Source organism: Lacerta agilis, chromosome 6 (assembly GCF_009819535.1).
Source record: "Lacerta agilis isolate rLacAgi1 chromosome 6, rLacAgi1.pri, whole genome shotgun sequence".
In the NCBI taxonomy this organism is placed as follows: domain Eukaryota; kingdom Metazoa; phylum Chordata; class Lepidosauria; order Squamata; family Lacertidae; genus Lacerta; species Lacerta agilis.
The window spans coordinates 44,223,418-44,242,624 of NC_046317.1; the positions used below are offsets into that span (position 1 = coordinate 44,223,418).

General features: G+C 43.5%; 2 protein-coding genes across 4 annotated transcripts; one reads left to right on the plus strand and one right to left on the minus strand.

Annotated features, from left to right (window-relative positions):
* Positions 1 to 811: 811 nt before the first annotated feature.
* Positions 812 to 11,809, plus strand: IPP (intracisternal A particle-promoted polypeptide). Of its 2 annotated transcripts, none has more exons than XM_033152256.1 (9): positions 812 to 950; positions 1,685 to 2,030; positions 2,727 to 3,158; positions 4,527 to 4,682; positions 4,807 to 4,974; positions 7,653 to 7,790; positions 8,685 to 8,807; positions 9,667 to 9,887; positions 11,063 to 11,809. In XM_033152256.1, the coding sequence occupies exons 2-9, from the start codon at positions 1,739 to 1,741 to the stop codon at positions 11,285 to 11,287; spliced, it is 1,755 nt and encodes a 584-aa protein (XP_033008147.1). In that variant the 5' UTR covers positions 812 to 950; positions 1,685 to 1,738; the 3' UTR covers positions 11,288 to 11,809. The 2 variants fall into 2 exon arrangements, with proteins under 2 accessions (XP_033008147.1, XP_033008148.1); XM_033152257.1 differs by lacking the exon at positions 812 to 950 and adding an exon at positions 1,212 to 1,351.
* Positions 11,810 to 14,125: 2,316 nt separating this feature from the next.
* Positions 14,126 to 17,685, minus strand: TMEM69 (transmembrane protein 69). Of its 2 annotated transcripts, none has more exons than XM_033152262.1 (3): positions 17,384 to 17,685; positions 16,215 to 16,270; positions 14,126 to 15,494 (listed from the first exon to the last, which is right to left on the minus strand). In XM_033152262.1, the coding sequence occupies exons 2-3, from the start codon at positions 16,257 to 16,259 to the stop codon at positions 14,802 to 14,804; spliced, it is 738 nt and encodes a 245-aa protein (XP_033008153.1). In that variant the 5' UTR covers positions 16,260 to 16,270; positions 17,384 to 17,685; the 3' UTR covers positions 14,126 to 14,801. The 2 variants fall into 2 exon arrangements, with proteins under 2 accessions (XP_033008153.1, XP_033008154.1); XM_033152263.1 differs by lacking the exon at positions 17,384 to 17,685 and adding an exon at positions 17,234 to 17,340.
* Between the last annotated feature and the right edge of the window lie 1,522 nt (positions 17,686 to 19,207).

Consider the following 19,207-nt stretch of genomic DNA (forward strand, 5'->3'; position numbering starts at 1 on the left):
GGTTTATTTAGCAATGCTTATTGCACATGCGTATTAAATTAGGTAATGTACATGCGTACTAAACTAATGAGGTAATGAAGAAGTTGATTGGTTAATTTGAAATCCTTTTTTAAAATGTTATAAATACCCCTGCCCATACCTTTGGGCAGGGTTGCAGGCTTGCGAAAAGATTCGACTGTAACCTTTATTGCTTTGCAATAAATAAACAAAATGGACTCCTAGCTCCTCTCAAGTCTCTTAGTTTTATTGGCGTATCTCAGAAGATAGGCCTTTTCGCCATTACAACAATGGGGGGCACCTCAGAAATGTGTGCCACGGGCAATTGCCCCCCTCGCCCCGACCACGCTACTGTTCTGCTATTATGGGATATCTTGGACTTGGGGAGGGCAGAGTAACCCTACCCCTCGACTTTCAGCACCACGACCATAAAAAAACCCGTTTCTCTTGCGCTTTGGTCTGCTGCTCCTGATTTGATGGCTGTCACTCAGCTTTCCCGGTCCCAGCCAGTAGGGAGGCCGCCCCACCGCCCACCTTCCTGCGGCTGAAGGGCGGGCAGCGGCAGCAGCGCGCCCGGCTTTGCTCCTTCCTGCCTGCTCTGAGGGGATCATCCTGCCTCGACAACGAATGGATGCCTTTCTCGTGGGCGCAGCGTTCTCTCGCGTACGCACAACCACGTTCTCTTCCGCGCATTCTCTCTTCGACCCTCTCCTATTACGGGCAAAGACCTTCACAGTCTATAATGCGCAAGCGCCAAGAGTTGTCTTCCTTCTCCTGCCCGTCTCCGGCTCCCCGAGACATGCGCAGTGGTATCTCACGTCCCGGAGAGCGTTGAATGGACGCTTCTTCCCAACTTTCTCTGGTGCCGGAAAGGCCGGCGCTGGGGGCGGACGCAAAAGTTGTTGGGAAATCAGGGGAGGACCATGAATGGCTGAGTGGAAAAGAAGAAGAAGGTACTGTAGTGTCTACCGTCCGTTGCGCGCAAATGAACACGCAAGGCAATCCCGTGTTTTGATAGCTCACAGTCCCCGCCTCCCGCCCCGACTGTTAGTTTTAAGTATTATATGCAATAGATTTAGTAAGTTCTCCCACTGCGTCAGCCTTCCCTTGTTTTAGACCTGAGTGCCGATTAGCTTAATTCGGTACTGTAGTTGAGCACAGAAACATAGAAACAGAAGCTTGTCTCTGTGCGTGTGCGGAGTGCTAATTCCATTAATATTGTGCTCCCTTACGGAGCTTCCATTTCAGTAATGCCACCCAGACCGCTTCTTCTTTTCCCAATTCCGTATTCCTGTTCTGATTGTCATGCTGAGGATGTGACAAGGTCCCCATCTTTTTTCCTGAAGTGATGCAGGTAAAATGAATAGAGATTTCATTCTCAGGCCTTCTTAGTACAATACTGTACCTCAACAGATACGGTAAACGTTGTTTGTGTTGTGCCTGTCATGTTCCTTTTGGTGAAATTAAATTAGGGCTGCACCCCTAACAGGCTTATTTGGAAATAAATCTGATTGAAATCAACAGGATTTATTACCTGTGGAGACCAAAACTGAAATCCAGGCTGATCAGACCTGGAAGCATCCTTAGTTTATTAAAGGGGGGAAATGTTATTGTCACTCAAAATTATGTTCAGTACTAACCCTGTAATTAGATCTTTCATTTTCAAAGGGTTTCTTGTCCTTCCTAGATCATCATTGGGGGATGATGGGCATCACTCACTCCATTTCTCTGTGATCCTGCCATGGCTTGTGTGCCTTGTTCCAACACTAGCGAATTCCCCTTCTTGGCAGACAGACATGCTCGTCTTATACTGGCCCAGATCAACAAGATGAGATGTGGGCAGCACTTCTGTGATGTGCAGCTCCAGGTTGGTGAAGAAGTATTTAAAGTCCACCGGCTTGTCTTGGCTGCAAGCAGTCCTTATTTTGCAGCTCTGTTTGCAGGAGGGATGAAAGAGTCTTCAAAGGATGTTGTACGGATCCTAGGTGTGGAGGCTGACATCTTTCAGATCCTGCTGGACTTTATTTACACAGGTAGACTCCATTTCTGAAACATTTTTGAGACCTTGTTATGCTTTGTGACAATGCCTTAGTATCTTGGAGCTTGTGAATCAAATGTATGTGCTGTTTTATAACTTGTCACTGACTACATCACAGGCATCCCCCAAATTATGTCACAGGGTCTTCATTTGTCTGAATTGTAACACTTAGAGTTCATATGAGTTGCTCCCTTGACTGAATGTTCATCCATAAGAAAAGTTCACTCTGCATGAAAAAATTTAATGTGAGGTAGAGGGCTTCTAATCTAGTTTTCTCTGTCATGCTAATCATGTGCTGGGGTTTGGGGAGGGGTAAGGAGGAACATTTAGTCTTGTCAATGTCTATGTTCCCAGTTTGAAGTTATAATTGAGACACATTTGCAATTCTTTATGAACAGAGCTAGCTAATTACCATAGCATTAGCTGTTTCATCATCCGTTTAGTGGGGTGGGGGGAAACATTCAATCTGTGCTATTTGGTTTACTAAAAAGGGTGCCTGTGCTGTAATGTTTCCTGATCAGTTAATTATTTTGATGGCTGATGATACTCCCCCTAAGATATTAATAACATGACAATAATGTACGCCAGTAGTATCCTTCAAGGGACATTCACAATTTTTGTGGTCAAACCGTATGCTATTGTATTGGCAAGATTTTGTACCAGCTGAAATAGTTCTCTGTTGTGTGTTTAGGCATAGTCAGCATTGGTGAAAGTAATGTCCAGGAGTTGATTGTGGCAGCAGACATGTTCCAACTCACGGAAGTGGTAGACCTTTGCTGTGAATTTCTGAAGGGGCAGATTGATCCTTCAAACTGCATTGGACTCTTCCAGTTCTCCGAGCAAATTGCCTGTCACGATCTGCTAGAATTCACAGAGAATTACATCCATGCCCACTTCCTGGACATCCAGGACGGAGAGGAATTCCTGGCTCTGACAAAAGACCAGCTCATTAAGATCTTGCGAAGTGAGGAACTGAGCATAGAAGATGAGTATCAGGTTTTCATAGCTGCAATGCAATGGATTCTGAAGGACCTCGGGAGAAGAAAGAAACACGTGGTGGAAATACTGGATACAGTTCGATTTCCGCTGTTACCCCCACAAAGACTCTTGAAATACATAGAAGGTAACTCAGTGTAGGACAGTGTGTGTGTGTGTGTACTATAACTCTGTATCTAAATCTGTATATCTTTTCACATCACTCAGTGACCCATCGTGGGCTCTTTGGACTAATTTTGTGAAGCCTTAACAACTAGAAACACTGGCATCCCAGCAGAGCTCCAAAACCTCTGATTAGCATTTAGGTCTGGAATCACTATTACATTTAGCACCTGCCATATTGGTGCCTGTGATAAAGCTGAAAATCATTTTGGAAGTTTGCAGCTGTGGGTAGTACTGGGTAGATCCATTAAAAATACCTCACAAAATGAGGCAGAACATGGTGGCATTTCACTTCTAACAGGCAGGGAAACACTGGATACACACATAATTTTATCTGTATGCCGCCTTTCCATAGTTCAAACCATGCTCAAGGCAGCTAACAACATGAAAAAAATAACTACAACGTAACAAAAGTAGTCATAACACATTAGAAAGTACACAACCAAACTGAACAATTTCCACAAAAATCATGAAAAGATCTAAAATAATGATACAAAGAAACAACAGCAACAAACTCCCCCACCCTCACAAAATATGCTCCCATCTACCAGAAAACCCCAAATACTGGCGGTTTGGTCAGGGTGAGGGGTAAGGCTGAAAACTTCTGCAGGATGGGGTGTGGATGAGTATGTGCCTACATAAAAGTGGTTTATGTATCAAAGGAAAGGGTGAAGACTATAGTTCAACATAGAGCCTCTGTACTTTTTAATCTGGTCTGGCCTGTATTAATCTGGTCTGGGGTTAAGAAAGCAGGAGGAAAGTGATGTATTTTAGTATATGAGTTTATTGATTGTTTTTAAAAATGTGCTGTGACCTATGCTGAGCTCTTTGGCTGGGGGCAAGCTGCAAATCCAATAAATCAGTAGCGGGGAAAAAAATTTCTGCCCAAGGGCCGCATTCCCTTCTGGGGTCCACATACTAGTGATAGGTGGGGCTGGAGGAAAAAGTTGGGAGAGCAAGGAATTTCAATTTTACCTTTGTATAGTACACTAGTTTCTACACACACTTAAACATCTCTCTGTCTTCCATCCAGGTAAGCATGAGTCATTATCAGGGTTCAAAGACACATTCTAGCCACTCAAAAGCACCTAAAGAGAGTGTGATGCAAAGGCAGTGAGGGATGTGGCTTGGGGAGATGGTGGGTCTGGGGAAGAATAGATGATCTGGGGAGAGTCCCAAGGGTCAGGCAGGCAGGACTGCATTTGGCCCCCGACCTGAGGTTTCCAAGCCCTGCAATAAATCAGTAACAATGTAATTGCTAAAAACTACACATCCACCTGGTTTATCTGTAGATTGACTATCACTGATTGTCCCATGCTTTTGTCTTCTCAAGGGGTTCCTGATTTCAGCCTTCGAGTGGCCCTTCAAACCCTGTTAAAAGAATACTGTGAAGTTAGTAAATCTCCAAAGGAGAGCAAGGTTAGCAGTTTCCTGCAGGCGGCAAAGGCACGTCCCAGGAGGAAAGCCAGGAAGTACCTGTATGCAGTAGGTAGGAATCTTGTCTCCTCATTAGCATTTCATGTCTCTTCAGAACCTGAACTGCTAGAGAAATGCTGCATGAGAAGAGCCTGTGGAGCTGCTAATGGTGCCTGCCATCTTTGTTTTTTGAATAGGTGGATATACTCGCTTGCAGGGAGGCCGTTGGAGTGACAGCAGAGCTCTCAGTTGTGTGGAGCGTTTTGACACTTTCAGTCAGTACTGGACTACTGTGTCTTCTTTACACCAGGCTCGAAATGGGTTGGGAGTTGCAGTAGTCGGAGGAATGATCTATGCTATTGGAGGTAAGTGCAAAGAATTGCATTTCTGGGGGTGGGGTGGGGGATAGGCTGTTCTTTAGTACTTGCCACAGGTCTTTCTTATTATTCACTTAAAGGAAGGAACTCACCTAGAGACAACATGTAGCATTCTAAAGCCACAGTATACAATAGGTACAATGATGTCCTGAGTTTGACAGGGAGAATATCTGGGCCTTGCCATTTGGAATTCCTAGGGTGTGGGGACTCTGGTACATGCCACTTTCCCAGACTTCTTCAGTCCTTGCACCATGCAGACATAAACCTATTCATTGTCTTGCTAACATATACACGTGTATTTGATTGCAGACATTCATAGGTATGTAGTCAAACACACAGCTGTAGTTCCACTCACATATAGGGTTATCAAGGTAAAATGATCAATGACTTTACTCAGTGTCCCATTGTACCTTCCACCCCTGAAGATCTCTTTTTTCTGGAGGAGACTGGTTGAGCCCCTGTACTTTTTTCAGGGTGGCAGGAGGAAGAGGAAGAAAAAACATTGATCACATTTGCTTTTACCTTCCTGAAGCCTACATATTTTTGTATGATCACCTCTCACACTTGCATACACACACAAACCATGGTTTAGTACTACAGTGGTACCTCAGGTTACATACGTTTCAGGTTACATACGCTTCAGGTTACATACTCCGCTAACCCAGAAATAACGCTTCAAGTTAAGAACTGCTTCAGGATAAGAACAGAAATCGTGCTTTGGCAGCGCAGCGGCAGCAGGAGGTCCCATTAGCTAAAGTGGTGCTTCAGGTTAAGAACAGTTTCAGGTTAAGAACAGACCTCCAGAACGAATTAAGTTCTTAACCCAAGATACAACTGTATATGGATGAACTTGAGTGATGCATCAAGCTTGAGTGCTTCTCCCATGCAGCTGGGAGGTACACATTGAAGGAGTTTAGATCCTGACTTAAAACAAATTCTGATTAGCTGGTTTTGTAACCGTGGTTTGGAATTAAAAGAAGAAGAAGAAGAGTTTGGATTTGATATCCTGCTTTATCACTACTCAAAGGAGTCTCAAACATTCTCCTTTCCCTTCCTCCCCCACAACAAACACTCTGTGAGGTGAGTGGGGCTGAGAGACTTCAGAGAAGTGTGACTAGCCCAAGGTCACCCAGCAGCTGCATGTGGAGGAACGTAGACGCGAACCTGGTTCACCAGATTACAAGTCTATCGCTCTTAACCACTACACCACACTGGCATATTACAAATCTTAAGTTTGTTTTAAATCAGGATCCCTGGTTCATACATTACACTAAGACAGGATTCTGTAAAAGTTAAACTAAACTTAGCAGAAGGACATCTCCTTACTGCATTGGGGGTGAAGGGGGTGAGCTGGTTCTCAGATCCTTCATCTTGATCCACATAGCACTAAACCATAGTTTTGTATTAAATGGTTTACTGTTTTGCATTAAATGGTCACTGTTTTATTTATATATGCATATAAGCAACTATGAAACCTACCAGAAATTTGTGTGTTGCCAAATAAACGTAGATGCTTCAAATAATCTTCTTTCCTGCTCTACAGCCACCACTACTACTAAAAATATGATTGTTTGTTGTCATTCAATGGCAGATATTTTTTGTAGGTTTAAGGAAATGTAGGAAGCTGCCTTATACTAGGTCAGACTATTTGTCCACCTAGTGCAGTTCCACTCTAACTGGAAGTAGTTCTCCAGACTCTCAGGTGGAGAGAGGTCTTTCACATCACCTGCTACCTCATCATTTCAACAGGAGGTGTCAGAGATTCGAACCAGGAATCTTCTGCATGCAAAGTGTTTTTATTTATAAACTGGAACACCAGGCCCTCATAGGAGGCATTGCATCCAAAAGTGGAGATGTGCCTTATCTTAGTTATACTTGCTAAGGATGTGGTAAAGTTCCTGCCAAAAGCGAAAACTAAGGGCATCTGTAGTATACAGACTTCTGCTGTGTGAAATGAAAAGTTTTGTAAATACTGTTAACTGTTGAAGCATTCCATCCTGTGCTTGCAGGATACTCACTGTCCTATTAATTAACATCTTGCCATTGCTGTTCCTGCTGCATACTTTTCTTCCTTTTGCCATTTAACCCCTCAAACCTTTCAGTAGTTAGAATTTTGCAGAAATGCAATTATTGCATATTACTTAAAGAAGATGGTATGATTTACATTTTCCTTTATGCTGGATAACCTGTATTTTGGAGATAAAGTCATACCAGTTTTGACTGGCGGTACCTGTGCACCAGAGAACCCATTTAGAAATTGGGCATTTTGGGAAGGAGAGGACCTTTGGCTTCAGAAATAGAGCATTGCATCTTGCAACTATTCTAAGATGCTCAAATGGATGAACTATTCTGCTATTACAGGTAGGTAGCCGTGTTGGTCTGCCATAGTCAAAACAAAATAATAAATAAAAAAATTCCTTCCAGTAGCACCTTAGAGACTAACTAAGTTTGTTCGTGGTATGAGAAGTCTGGTGACTTCTGTTTCAGTGTATCTGAAGAAGTGTGCATGCACATGAAAGCTCATACCAAGAACAAACTTAGTTGGTCTCTAAGGTGCTACTGGAAGGAATTTTTTTATTTTATTCTGCTATTAGTTGATCAATATATTGAAGAGATAGCATACAAAATATGTTTTAACTTCTCTCTGTTTTTGCCTCTCTTCTAAGGTGAAAAAGACTCTATGATATTTGATTGTACTGAACGTTACGATCCTATTACTAAACAGTGGGCAGCTGTAGCATCTATGAACCATCCTCGCTGTGGACTTGGAGTGTGTGCTTGTTATGGTACCATCTATGCTTTTGGCAAGTCCTTTTACTCTACAAAATCCATTACCTCCTTAAGCTAGGGGCAGAGTTTCATTAGTGTCGTGTACTGTAGAAAATAGGAATAACACCCAAACGTGTATGGTAGCAACTAACTAGTAGCTTCTCTGGAAAAGTATCCTTTTTTCAGTAGCCAAACAAATATTTTCCTTCAGTAAATTCTTGAAGATTCCAAAGCCTGGAATATTTGTTGGTGTCGTAACTGAGAGCTGCCTTGCCTACAACTTGCTTGCTGTCCTGTTGGAGTCTCCAGACAGTTTGCAGAGAAATTAAGCTGCAATCCTGTCCTCTGGCTTGCAGTAGCAGAGCTTGATGGGGTGGTGCAGCCAGTGCTACATCTATAGCCCTGGAAAGTAGAAATGCAGGGGGGGGAAGCCATGAGGGGACAAGGGAAAATGTGCAAGAATAAATCTTGGCTCAGTGAAGATGCCAGGATTGGGCAAATTGCTATCATGTGATAGCAGCAGGGTTGGCTCAGGATCCAATGGATCCCATTTGGGGGGTTTCAACACTACGGTAGCTGTTGCTGACAGAGATAGTGAGATACTCATGCAGCAGAAGTTGCCCCCCGTTACTGTCACCACACAGAGGCAGCTTATGGTCCAAAATAGTTTACTGCTGCAGAAAATCAGGGTTCAGTAATACAGCCCCAGATAGCCTGTAGGCTTTGTAGATAAAGATATGTACAAATAGAAAACATTTATGTTGCTCTAGCAATCTGGTCTTCCAGATGTTGGGTTCCAACTTCATCAGCCCTAGCCACCTTAGTTTAGACAGCCTTTTTGGCTCAGCTGCCATTGTAGCTGCTTCAAAGAGATAGAAATGTTAACAATGTTTTCTATCCCTTGCCTTCAAACTTACTCTGGTTTTCAGGAGGCTGGGTTGGAGCAGAGATTGGCACCTCAATTGAACGTTTTGATCCTGAAGAGAATAGCTGGGAAGTGGTGGGCAGCATGGCTGTGCCACGCTACAATTTTGGGTGCTGTGAAATGCAAGGTGAGTGGGCTTGGATATTTGAATAATTGTTGCTTATTGTTAATACAGTCATAGACTACACTTGGGCTAGTCTGGCACTCCAACTTGTGCTAAACCCTGCAGCTAGACTGCGGATGGGGACAGACTATCGGCAGCACGTAACTTGCATGCTCAAAAGCTTGCACTAGCCCATAGACTATCAGGTCAGGTTCATGTTTCTTGTATTTATTTACAAGGCTGGTTCCAGGATACCTCAAGGCTTGTGTTCTAGGTGCCAGGTAGAGAGACATGGAAGGCTGCATGTGGTATACACACTTACCTCAGATTAAGTCACATTTCAATTGAACTTACTTCTGAGTAGGCATGCATAGAATTGAGGTGAGCATTTGGAAAAATTGATAACCTAACAAGTGGTGTGCTATCTTGAAGGGCATTGAGCAGACTACGTGCAACAATTTTGTTGCATTTTGCAAAAGAGCTGATTGTTTAGAAAGCAACTTCAAACTGCAATCCACAACCCACTAATTCAAGAACAGTCCTAGTAAGGAAGACCATTGAAATTCCTGGGAATTACTGGGCTGCAGATTACAGTCCACAGTGCATGTTTCCTAGAAATCCTTGAGTACCAACAGTGCTGATGTGGCATAGGTACACAGACGGAGGAAGAGGAGTGCGGGGGGAGCATACCTCCCCCGGCAGCACAATCCCGGTGGGGTGCCATCACAGCTGTCCCCCTGCCTGTGCTGGGCGCCATGCCCCTGCAGGCAGTGTGCCACACCCCCAGGACACACCCCAGCCCCCGCCTGCTCTCCACCCCCCAGTGCTGGAGCATGAAGCTCCGCCACTGCATAGGTATAATAGAAATTCCTTGCATTTGCAGGTTTAATTTATATTGTTGGGGGCATCGGTAATGAAGGAATAGAACTGTGTTCTGTCGAAGCCTATGATCCAATATCTAAGCGCTGGTCTGCACTCCCTGAAATGGGCACCAGAAGGGCATATCTGGGTGTGGCTGCTCTGAATGACTGTATCTATGCTATTGGAGGATGGAATGAGACTGAAGATGCCCTTCCAAGTGTTGAGAAATACTCTTTTGAAGAGGTAGGTTTCAGTTCCCATAAATCAGATTCCAAGGTGTATTCGTCATTTATGCTGGTTTGCAGTAGTTTGTCTCATTGATAGGTACAAAGAAATGAAGTTGTCAATAATGCATTCAACAGTACCCCAATGCAGCTGAAGTCGTGTTTGTGTGTGTGTGTGTGTGTGTGAAGTTATGTTCAGATGCACATAGTTAAAGCAATGAACCTGATGTTGGCCTATACTTAGTTTAGACTTCTCAACTGAATGACGTTCAGGAATATCCAGTTTTCCGTGTTTTCATAAGAAGCCAACTAGGTAGTGTATTAATTGACTGGTTCTTGTGGCAGCCATGAAGCCACTCACCTGTGCAAAGTGTCTGGTTGACCATTTTGGCTGCCACAAAGCCACTCTTGCCCAGAGTAATATTTTAAGTCTTAAGAAAACCAGATTGCTTCCGGGGGTGGGGTGTTTAAATGGATAAACGTACTAAGCAGGGAGAGAGGGGGAAGTAGAGCTCCTCCCACAGCAGAAACTTTCACCTGCTGCTGGAGGTTCTTATGTCCATATATAGCCTAAGGGTCCTACTTCCCAGGTCATGGTAAGTAGGCTAGTTATTATAAAATCTCATGCCACTATGCCAAGTAGTAACTAATGGGGATTACAGTCCTTCTGTTTTCCTGTTGTCACACCATGATACACTTGCTTTTGAATGTGCAAATATTCCTTTTTTTCCCCATCTCGTTTTTACTCAGAATTAATTTGAATAATTGCCACCCCCTGGTTCTGTACTTAGGCTCATTTGGGAGGAAAGATAGAAAAGAAATGCAACAGCAGCAGTAGTAAACAGTAGTAGTAAACCTGTGGGTATAGGACAGGCACCCCCAAACTCGGCCCTCTGTCTGTTTTGGGACTACAATTCCCATCATCCCTGACCACTGTTCCTATTAGCTAGGGATGATGGGAATTGTAGTCCCAAAATAGCTGGAGGGCTGAGTTTGGGGATGCCTGGTATAGGGCAGTATATCAATTTAATAAATAAAATTATGATGATGATGAATTAGAATTCCACTACTAAGAATACTGTGAATGGTCAGTTCAACACAGACCTTCCTACAGTTTCTTTACACCTGCACATCTCTGGAGAGGAACATACTACGTAGAAAACATTTTTTTTAATTATTTGTTTCATTCATTAGGAAAAATGGATAGAAGTTGCTTCAATGAAGGCCCCAAGAGCTGGAGTATGCGTTGTAGCTGTGAACGGCCTCCTTTACGCCACTGGAGGAAGGACTGCCAGTTACGATTCAGCTGCCCCAGTAACATCAGATTCTGTGGAGGTTTATAATCCGCATTTGGATACTTGGACTGAAATTGCTAACATGATCACCAGCCGCTGTGAGGGAGGTGTGGCAGTGCTCTGAAGAATAGAACACTTAAAAACAACTAAGATTGGGGAGTGGATTTTTAAGGAATGGTGACAATTTGGGCACCTTCTAAGAAAGATTGAATTTGGAGACTTCCATTCACAGGCTCTACTGAAACTGTATGCTTCTCCATGTGGAGCACAGACTTCATAGGTGATGGTTGGTTGGTGCCCTTGACACTTGGGAAACCCTTTGCTGTTCGTCACATGCCAAGACACAATCAGAATGCAGCTGGACTTGCTGTATTTGGAGTGGAGAAGGTTGAAATTGTCCTAACCACATTACTTCTTAATGGGGATCCTGAGCAACATAATTTTCGTCTCATGAAAATCCACTATATTATTTATTTATTTATGAGCTGACTTTGGCCTTCCATAGCCTAAATTAGTTTCCTTGGAGAAATGCAACAAAATGATAGAGCTGTTGTTTACGTACTTGTTTGGGACTTTTGTTTTAGCTGCTCATTGCCTTTAGGAATAAGTCAAACTTGCTTACAAAATGAAAGTAGTTTACATCTCACTCTTATTTATACGTACATACATACATACGCCACCTCTTTCCCTGATGGGACGCAAGGCAGCTTACAGATAAGAATGTTCCATTCCCTGGCTCATGTTGGGTATTAAGAACCTGCCCTTGGCTTTGGGCTTTTGTTCCACATATACATACTTAAGCTATGTAGGACTGTTTAACACAGGAGACAACTGGAATATTAAAAACCAAAAACAAATCTGTCTTCACATTTCCTTACAGACTGCCCAGTGTGACTTCCAAAGGATCCACATCATGCCCTGTGCTTCCATGGTAAAGCAAATAGTTAAAAGTAATAAAAACAAGCACAATAAAGCAGTTGGATGAGAGAGGGAAATGGCAGTAGCAAAATGATCTAACATCAGATGGTAGCCTAGCAGTTCATTTGTTATATCATAAATGCCTTTTCCATCTTTGTAGCGCCTTACCCCATACAGTTACATCTGTGGAGAAGCGTCACTATTTATGGCCGATTACCATTACCATGTCAGTGGAAAACAGTTCACTATCTTATGACACACAACTCTACTTCTCCTTTGCATCTGCAAGTGAGGCACTGGATGTGCTGGACCGATGTCTTGCCCCAGTAATGCACTGGATGACAGCCAACAAACTGAAGCTCAATCCAAAGAAGACTGAGGCAACTTAGACCAAATGGCTGAGAGGATGGGGTTACACTCCCTCTGAAGGAGCAGGTACATAGCTTGGGGGTACTCCTGGATCCTTTGCTGTTGCTTGAGGCTCAAGTGGCCTCGGTGGCACAGAGTGCCTTCCATCAGCTGTGGCTGGTGGCTCAGCTGCACCCTTTTCTGCGCCCCTAACTTCTGTTGTCTGTACTTTGGTAACCTCTATGTTAGATAACTGCAATGCCTTATACATAGGGCTGCCTCTGAAGACTGGAAGCTTCAGCTGGTGCAGAATTCGGCGGCCAGGTTGCTCACTGGGCTATATTACACAGATCCTGGCCCAACTGCTTTGGCTGTCAATTAGCTTCTGGTCCCAATTCAAAGTGCTGGTTTTGACCTATAAAGCCTTAAACGGCTCAGGACCACAAAATACACGAAGGGCTGCTTCTTCCCATATACAGTGGAACCTCTATTTGCAACCATAATCCGTTCCGGAGGTCAAAACAGATCGCTGGGAGAGGCACTGTTGTGTGCAGGCACCGATTGCCCACTTCTGCACATGTGTAAATGGCGATCGCTGCTCCGGCGCATGTGCAAATGGCAGCAAACCCACCGGTTACTTCCGGGTTTGCCGCAGTCGCGACTTGGAACAACCGTAAGAGGCGGTGGTAAGTAAGAGGTTTGACTGTACTGTCCCAGACTCCGCGTTCATCATCTGAGGCCTTTCTCCGTGTGCCTCCACATGAGGTTCGGAGGGTAACAACACAAGAACAGGCCTTTTCTGCAGTAGCTTCCCATTTGTAGCATGCTCTCCCCACAGAGCTGCACCTGGCACCTGCATTATGTATCTTTAGACACCAGAAAAAACGTACCTCTTCAACCAGTCTTTTGGCTGATTAATATTCTATAGCTTTTAAAATGTGTTTGTGGTAAGGAGGGATTGCTTTGTTTTGTTTTAAATATTTTCATCCATTTTTACCTTGTACTTTGTCCTGTGAACTGCCCTGAGATCTTATGATGAAGGGTGGTATATAAATCAAATCAAATCAAATAAATAAATAAATAAATAGCATGCAGGTCCTGCTCTTGGAACACTAATTATCCAAAATCTCAGTTATCAGAACCCAAAGAACTATACCCAAACCTTGTTATATGAATAGCTGATTCAGATATCCAAAAGGCCATTGTTTGTCTACTTCCCTATTTCTAAGGAGCAATTGGAGCAGGAGAAATCAGACAAATCATTTTTTCCTTTGGACAAATCACAGATTAGAAATGTTCCCATAGGAAATAATAAAAATCAGCTTGTTATGCAAATGCTTGCCTAACAATTTCCTGGGAATGCACTGTTTTGGGAAGCAGGACTTGTGTGTACTTTTATTGCAGTCTAACCATCCTTAACTAGAAGTCCCATTTATGTAGTACTAAATATGGGGAGCTTCCAGACTGGCTGTTTACTGAGCATCCATCCCCAATACATTTGCACAGAGATTGAACACCTACTACCAGCTAGTGGTTGCTATTACAGGCTTCTGCGTTAGCAGCCCACTGATCAGGATTTAGCAGAAAGCAAGTTCCATTAAAACAAGAGATTTACTGTCATTTAACAACTCTAGAATTTTTTTAAATAACATAATTGTCTATGGCTAGTAATAATTCACCCACAGCAGTTTTAAAAAATTGTGAAAGGGGAAAATATTTTACTCACTAAGAATTAGCCTATATAGAGAAACAGCAGCATACAACTTGTAGTTTACAAAGCAATGGATGGATGGCAGTTGAATAGGCTGTGGAAAAAGCAATGCAGTTAAGTACACCTTCCAGCTGAGCACCCCAGAAGTATTTAAAACCACAAGAATTTGATGGCTATTGAAGTTTCTCCGCTAAACTGGACATTTGTGGTGTTCTTTCAATATTCGGTGTGTATCAGAACATTCCACATTATCAAGAAGTTTCCACAAGTCTTATCTCTGGTATAATATTCAAAGAAGTAATTTTATTGTACAGGGAGAGAGATGTGCTCCACAGCAGTGGCTCAGCCACCTACCCATGGAAGATGCCCTAACTAATCTTTGTGCATTAGAGCAGAAACATTATCCACCTCTACTAAATTGTCATTAGCAAATTCATCTTAGGTCTTCAGTATCCACCCTTCCATGGAGCTTGTTCTTTCAGTCCATAAATTCAGCCATAAGTTCATAAGCAGAGAAGTCAACCAACTTTTTCTCATTCCCTCACAGTAATCTTCAGAGGGGAAAACATGTAAAACAGATTATGAAAATAGTTAAGGAGAGAGGCCCCCTCTCATTGGGCAGGCCAATGCATTTTTGGTTGTTTATTTCAATACTTCCATTTCACTTGCATCGCGACTTACGTTGTTTTTCTGGATACATGTTTGCAAGACATAGTGTGGTAATCAGAGAAACTGTGGCTACTATAGTCAGGATTGCCCTCATGGCTTTAAACCATTTGGGATAGGTGGGAAGAAGACTAAGATCATAATGCAAGGCTATCCCTAACCCTATTATAAGCATGACCCCAGCTTGAGTGAGATCATCTTTGAAAAGCAAAGTAAACCAGGCAAGTACTGAAGGAACAACACTGTTAGCCAGATTAATCCAATCAGGACTGGCAGGACTGCCTTCTGGCAAAGCAAATCCCCATCTGATCCCTCCTAAGAAAGATAGTACAGATGCACCATATGCAATCTGAGCAAACACCAACTCTGGGTAGGAGACCTTCTGGATAGCCATTAACAATGGCACTGAAACAAAGGGAATTAATCCTGCAATGCCCAAATACAGAGCAGGCTTTGGAGAGTCCTTGAGTGAGGGCATGTCATATCGCAACAAATCAAGCTGTCGCGGCTCAGGTTCCGGAGGTTTTTTCTTCTTCCAGCTGCAGCAGGAAGAATGGAAACCCTGTGCCTTCATTATCCTGGCAGATGCCTGCCTAAGCAGCTGTGATTTTGGCAGCACAGCCAAAGGGGCAGGAGAGCCAACTGCCTTACTCCTTCCAGGTTGCAGAAGTCTTTGAAGACACATCATCTGCAATTACAAATGCAAAAACACTTCACATCACTCAGCCTTGTGGTAGCTTAAAGAACCAACTACAGTACTTCATACTTTTCAGAAGGATGCTTCTTGCATCTAATAAAGTGGACCATAGTCCATAAACGCTTATATCATTAAAAATGTATTAGTCTTTAAGGTGCCATTAGACTTTGTTTTTGCTTCAGTTCTTAATTGGGGCCTCTGCTACAGCTAAGGGTTAGCAATTAACAGTGGTTTATATTTCCATTTTTATGCATTTGTCCAAGGGAGTAGGGTTCCCCACCACCACTTATGCATATTGGGAGGGATTCAACTAAGTTTTACTCAGAACAGATCCATTTAAAGTAATTGACTTAATCATGTTCATTAGTTTCAGTGGGTTGGGTCTACTCTGAGTAAAACTTAGCTGAACACTACCCATTATCTCTAGTTAAATCCCACCAACATATGAGAAACTCACCTAGGCAAGACTTGTATATTCTTTTAAATTTTGCACTTCTAAAAAGCTGCAAAGTAACATTTATTCCCACAGACATATATTAATTCCCTCCAACAACCACTCCAGTACAGAGCACCCGCGGAGCACATCCGTCGCATGGAGCGGTAGAACCGGAAGTCAAAGCAGCCTTATTTCACTTCAGTGAGCAATGAGAGTTTCAATATATAGACAGGTCTAAAAGCAAACAAAGATGCAACTGTTTTGGAGACTTTTACCTTGGAAGGAACTTGGAAACAACATCGCTGTAGAAGGTGAAACATTTTCAGAGATTCTGAAAGATAGGGATGGTTAGCGAAATATGCTCTTGCATTACCTCACCTGGAGTATAATACATGGATAAGGGTGCAATCCACCACATTTTCCATCCAGCACTAGAACTGGTGGATGAAATTCAGAATATCCCAGAGACATTTGGGAGGTCAAGTCCCACACAGTCCAGCAGTCAAAGCTGCTGTTTGAGGTGTGACCATATGAAATCATTTCCAGCCACACCAAGCCAGTAATAGGAACCACATGGTACTGTGGGCTTGCAAGCCCTGTGGCAATTGCACTATCTTCACTCCCCAGTTATGTTTAGGATTTGCTGGAACCTGGTTGCGTATGTTGGTGGATGATGTCAGCAACGGTGGATAGCTCCACAGACCTATTAAAACAAAATTAAAGTGGCACAGAAGCTAACACAGGCTTGCATCCAGTGCAGTGCTGAGTGAACATCCCATCAGAGTAAATGGAAATCTCTCCCCCTTTCCTTCCCCTGCATCTGCCTCAACCTTGCCCAAATCTGCCCTGAAGGGTTTGGGAAACCCCAGAACAAATGAAGGGGCATGCAGGGGGAATCCCATTGTACAAGCAGGAATCTTGCAATGATGTGATGCTTACTTAGTGCTGCACTGGGTATAAGTCAGACAAGCAAAGACATTCAAAACAAAATAGATACTATACGATATACTTGCATGTGCCCATTTATTTCCCTCCCACCCAAGTTGCTCCAAGGTAAAGGCAATGCTGGAGGCAATACAAAGTTATTGCAACCTCTCATCAGTTAATACAACCTTGTAAAGAGAAGGCTCATATTTTAAACCATAGCTGTCAACTTTCCCTTTTTTGCGGGAAATTCCCTTATTCCAGCACCGTTTCCCAATGCAAGAAAAAGGAAGGTTGACAGCTATGTTTTAAACATGTTTAACAAAGCCATTGTAGAATTTTAAGCCTGTGAACAAATCACGGGCCCTACCTAGTCCAATAGCCTGCTCCAGACAAGGTGTATCCCTAATAAATTTGTGCAAACTTTCTCAAAAGCAAAAGGTAACACATGCATGTTATGCACTTCCTCACATGAAGAACCGCACTCTTCCGCGCCTGTCACAAACCCATAGAGCCTCACCCTTTAGTAGCAGGGAAAAATCGAGGGCGTTGCAAGGGGCTCCCGGTTGACACTTTGGGCTGTAGTATCAACCTATTTCCTCATTATCTTTCACCTCTAAGCAGCAGACACAATAAACGCGAGTCGCAGCCTCTGTAGATTTCGTTTCGTTACAAAAACGTGCTTGATAAAATTGTCCCCGGTGCGGAAACTGACTGCCTTCCCAGCGGAATTCGCGTTTTCCAAGCTTTGCTCCAAAATCAGCAACTTTTCACAGCAACCTAAACACAACCCACATTCCGCCTGGAAAAGGGGCGTTTCCTGTCCCTTGTTTTAATTCCGCCGGGTGCGCGTGCGTCGCGCTTAGTCTCTCGGCTTGGAACAGAGGCTAGACTCCCGCCCTTGCGCACTAAAAGAAACTACGCACGAGCGGATCCTCCTCCTCGCGTTTAATGGCGTTGCAAGGCCAAAATGAAAGGCCCTATTGCCGCCATCTACAGGCAACAACATTATTGCACTTTCCTACACTTTTCCATAAAACCTTGTACAGTACTAGCTAGATCCAAACTCAACTTCTCCATAAGAAAAATAATCCACATCCAACTACAGTCCTCAAAATAACCATCCTTTCACCAGAGTTCCCACAGTGTGAGCTGAACAAAGTAGGCTACTCCCTCTAGCTTTCTTTAAAAAAAAAATCCCTACAAGGGCAAGTTCCATCTACACAAACTACACCAGACACCTGCACATTGCTGGCCATGAGCCAGTAAACTATGAACATTCCAACTCCTTATCTCAAGGCCAAACTTGTTATGTCTCGGGGCAGCTCAAAACCTCACAAGATGCAGATCCAGTCTTCCCTTCTTAATTTAACTGGCATCTCCATCTGCTCAAGGCATGTCTTCCCTGAGAATTGCAATGTACTTGGGCAGGAATCTGCAAACATTTTGGGAATGGAAAGTGGCACATTGATCCTATGTAGAAGTGTTTGGTGGCACTCCCTGACTCTGTTTAGGATTGGACTCCAAATATTTGAGGTTAATGCATACAACAAATAGAATTTAAGGACACACATAAAAGGTAGGTCTGAAAAATATTCCCAGGGAATCCTCTGCTCAGTAGGTAGCAATTGCAGTCTTCTCACAGCCCTAAGAACTGCAGTCTGTTACTCAAAGATAAATACTAATCTGATCTGCTTACATAGACATGCGTCTATGCATGCTCGAAACACCGTAGAGCTAAAAATCATAAATACTCTTAACTACTGTCTCCTATGGACGCGGGTGGCACTGTGGTCTAAACCACAGAGCTTAGGGTTTGCTGATCAGAAGGTCAGCAGTTCGAATCCCCACGACGGGGTGAGCTCCCATTGTTCGGTCGCAGCTCCTGCCCACCTAGCAGTTGGAAAGCACGTCAAAGTGCAAGTAGATAAATAGGTAGTGCTCCGGCAGGAAGGTAAACGGTGTTTCCGTGCGCTGCTCTGGTTCGCCAGAAGCGGCTTAGTCATGCTAGCCACATGACCTGGAAGCTGTACGCCGGCTCCCTCGGCCAATAAAGTGAGATGAGCGCCGCAACCCCAGAGTCGTCCGCGACTGGACCTAACGGTCAGGGGTCCCTTTACCTTTACTGTCTCCTATAAGTTAGAACAGGTGGTCATTAAGCCAATGGGAAGGAAGGCATTCCAGAAGTTAACCCCAAGTGATGTTCAGGCATACCTGGTGTTATTAAACTGACTATAAATGGTGACCACAGTACCCTTGTGAGTTGAGGCTGGTGTTGGTAGGCTGTATGCCTCAGTCCCTTCCAATTTCTGGAAGTGTTTGAGATAATGGGACTAGAAATAGG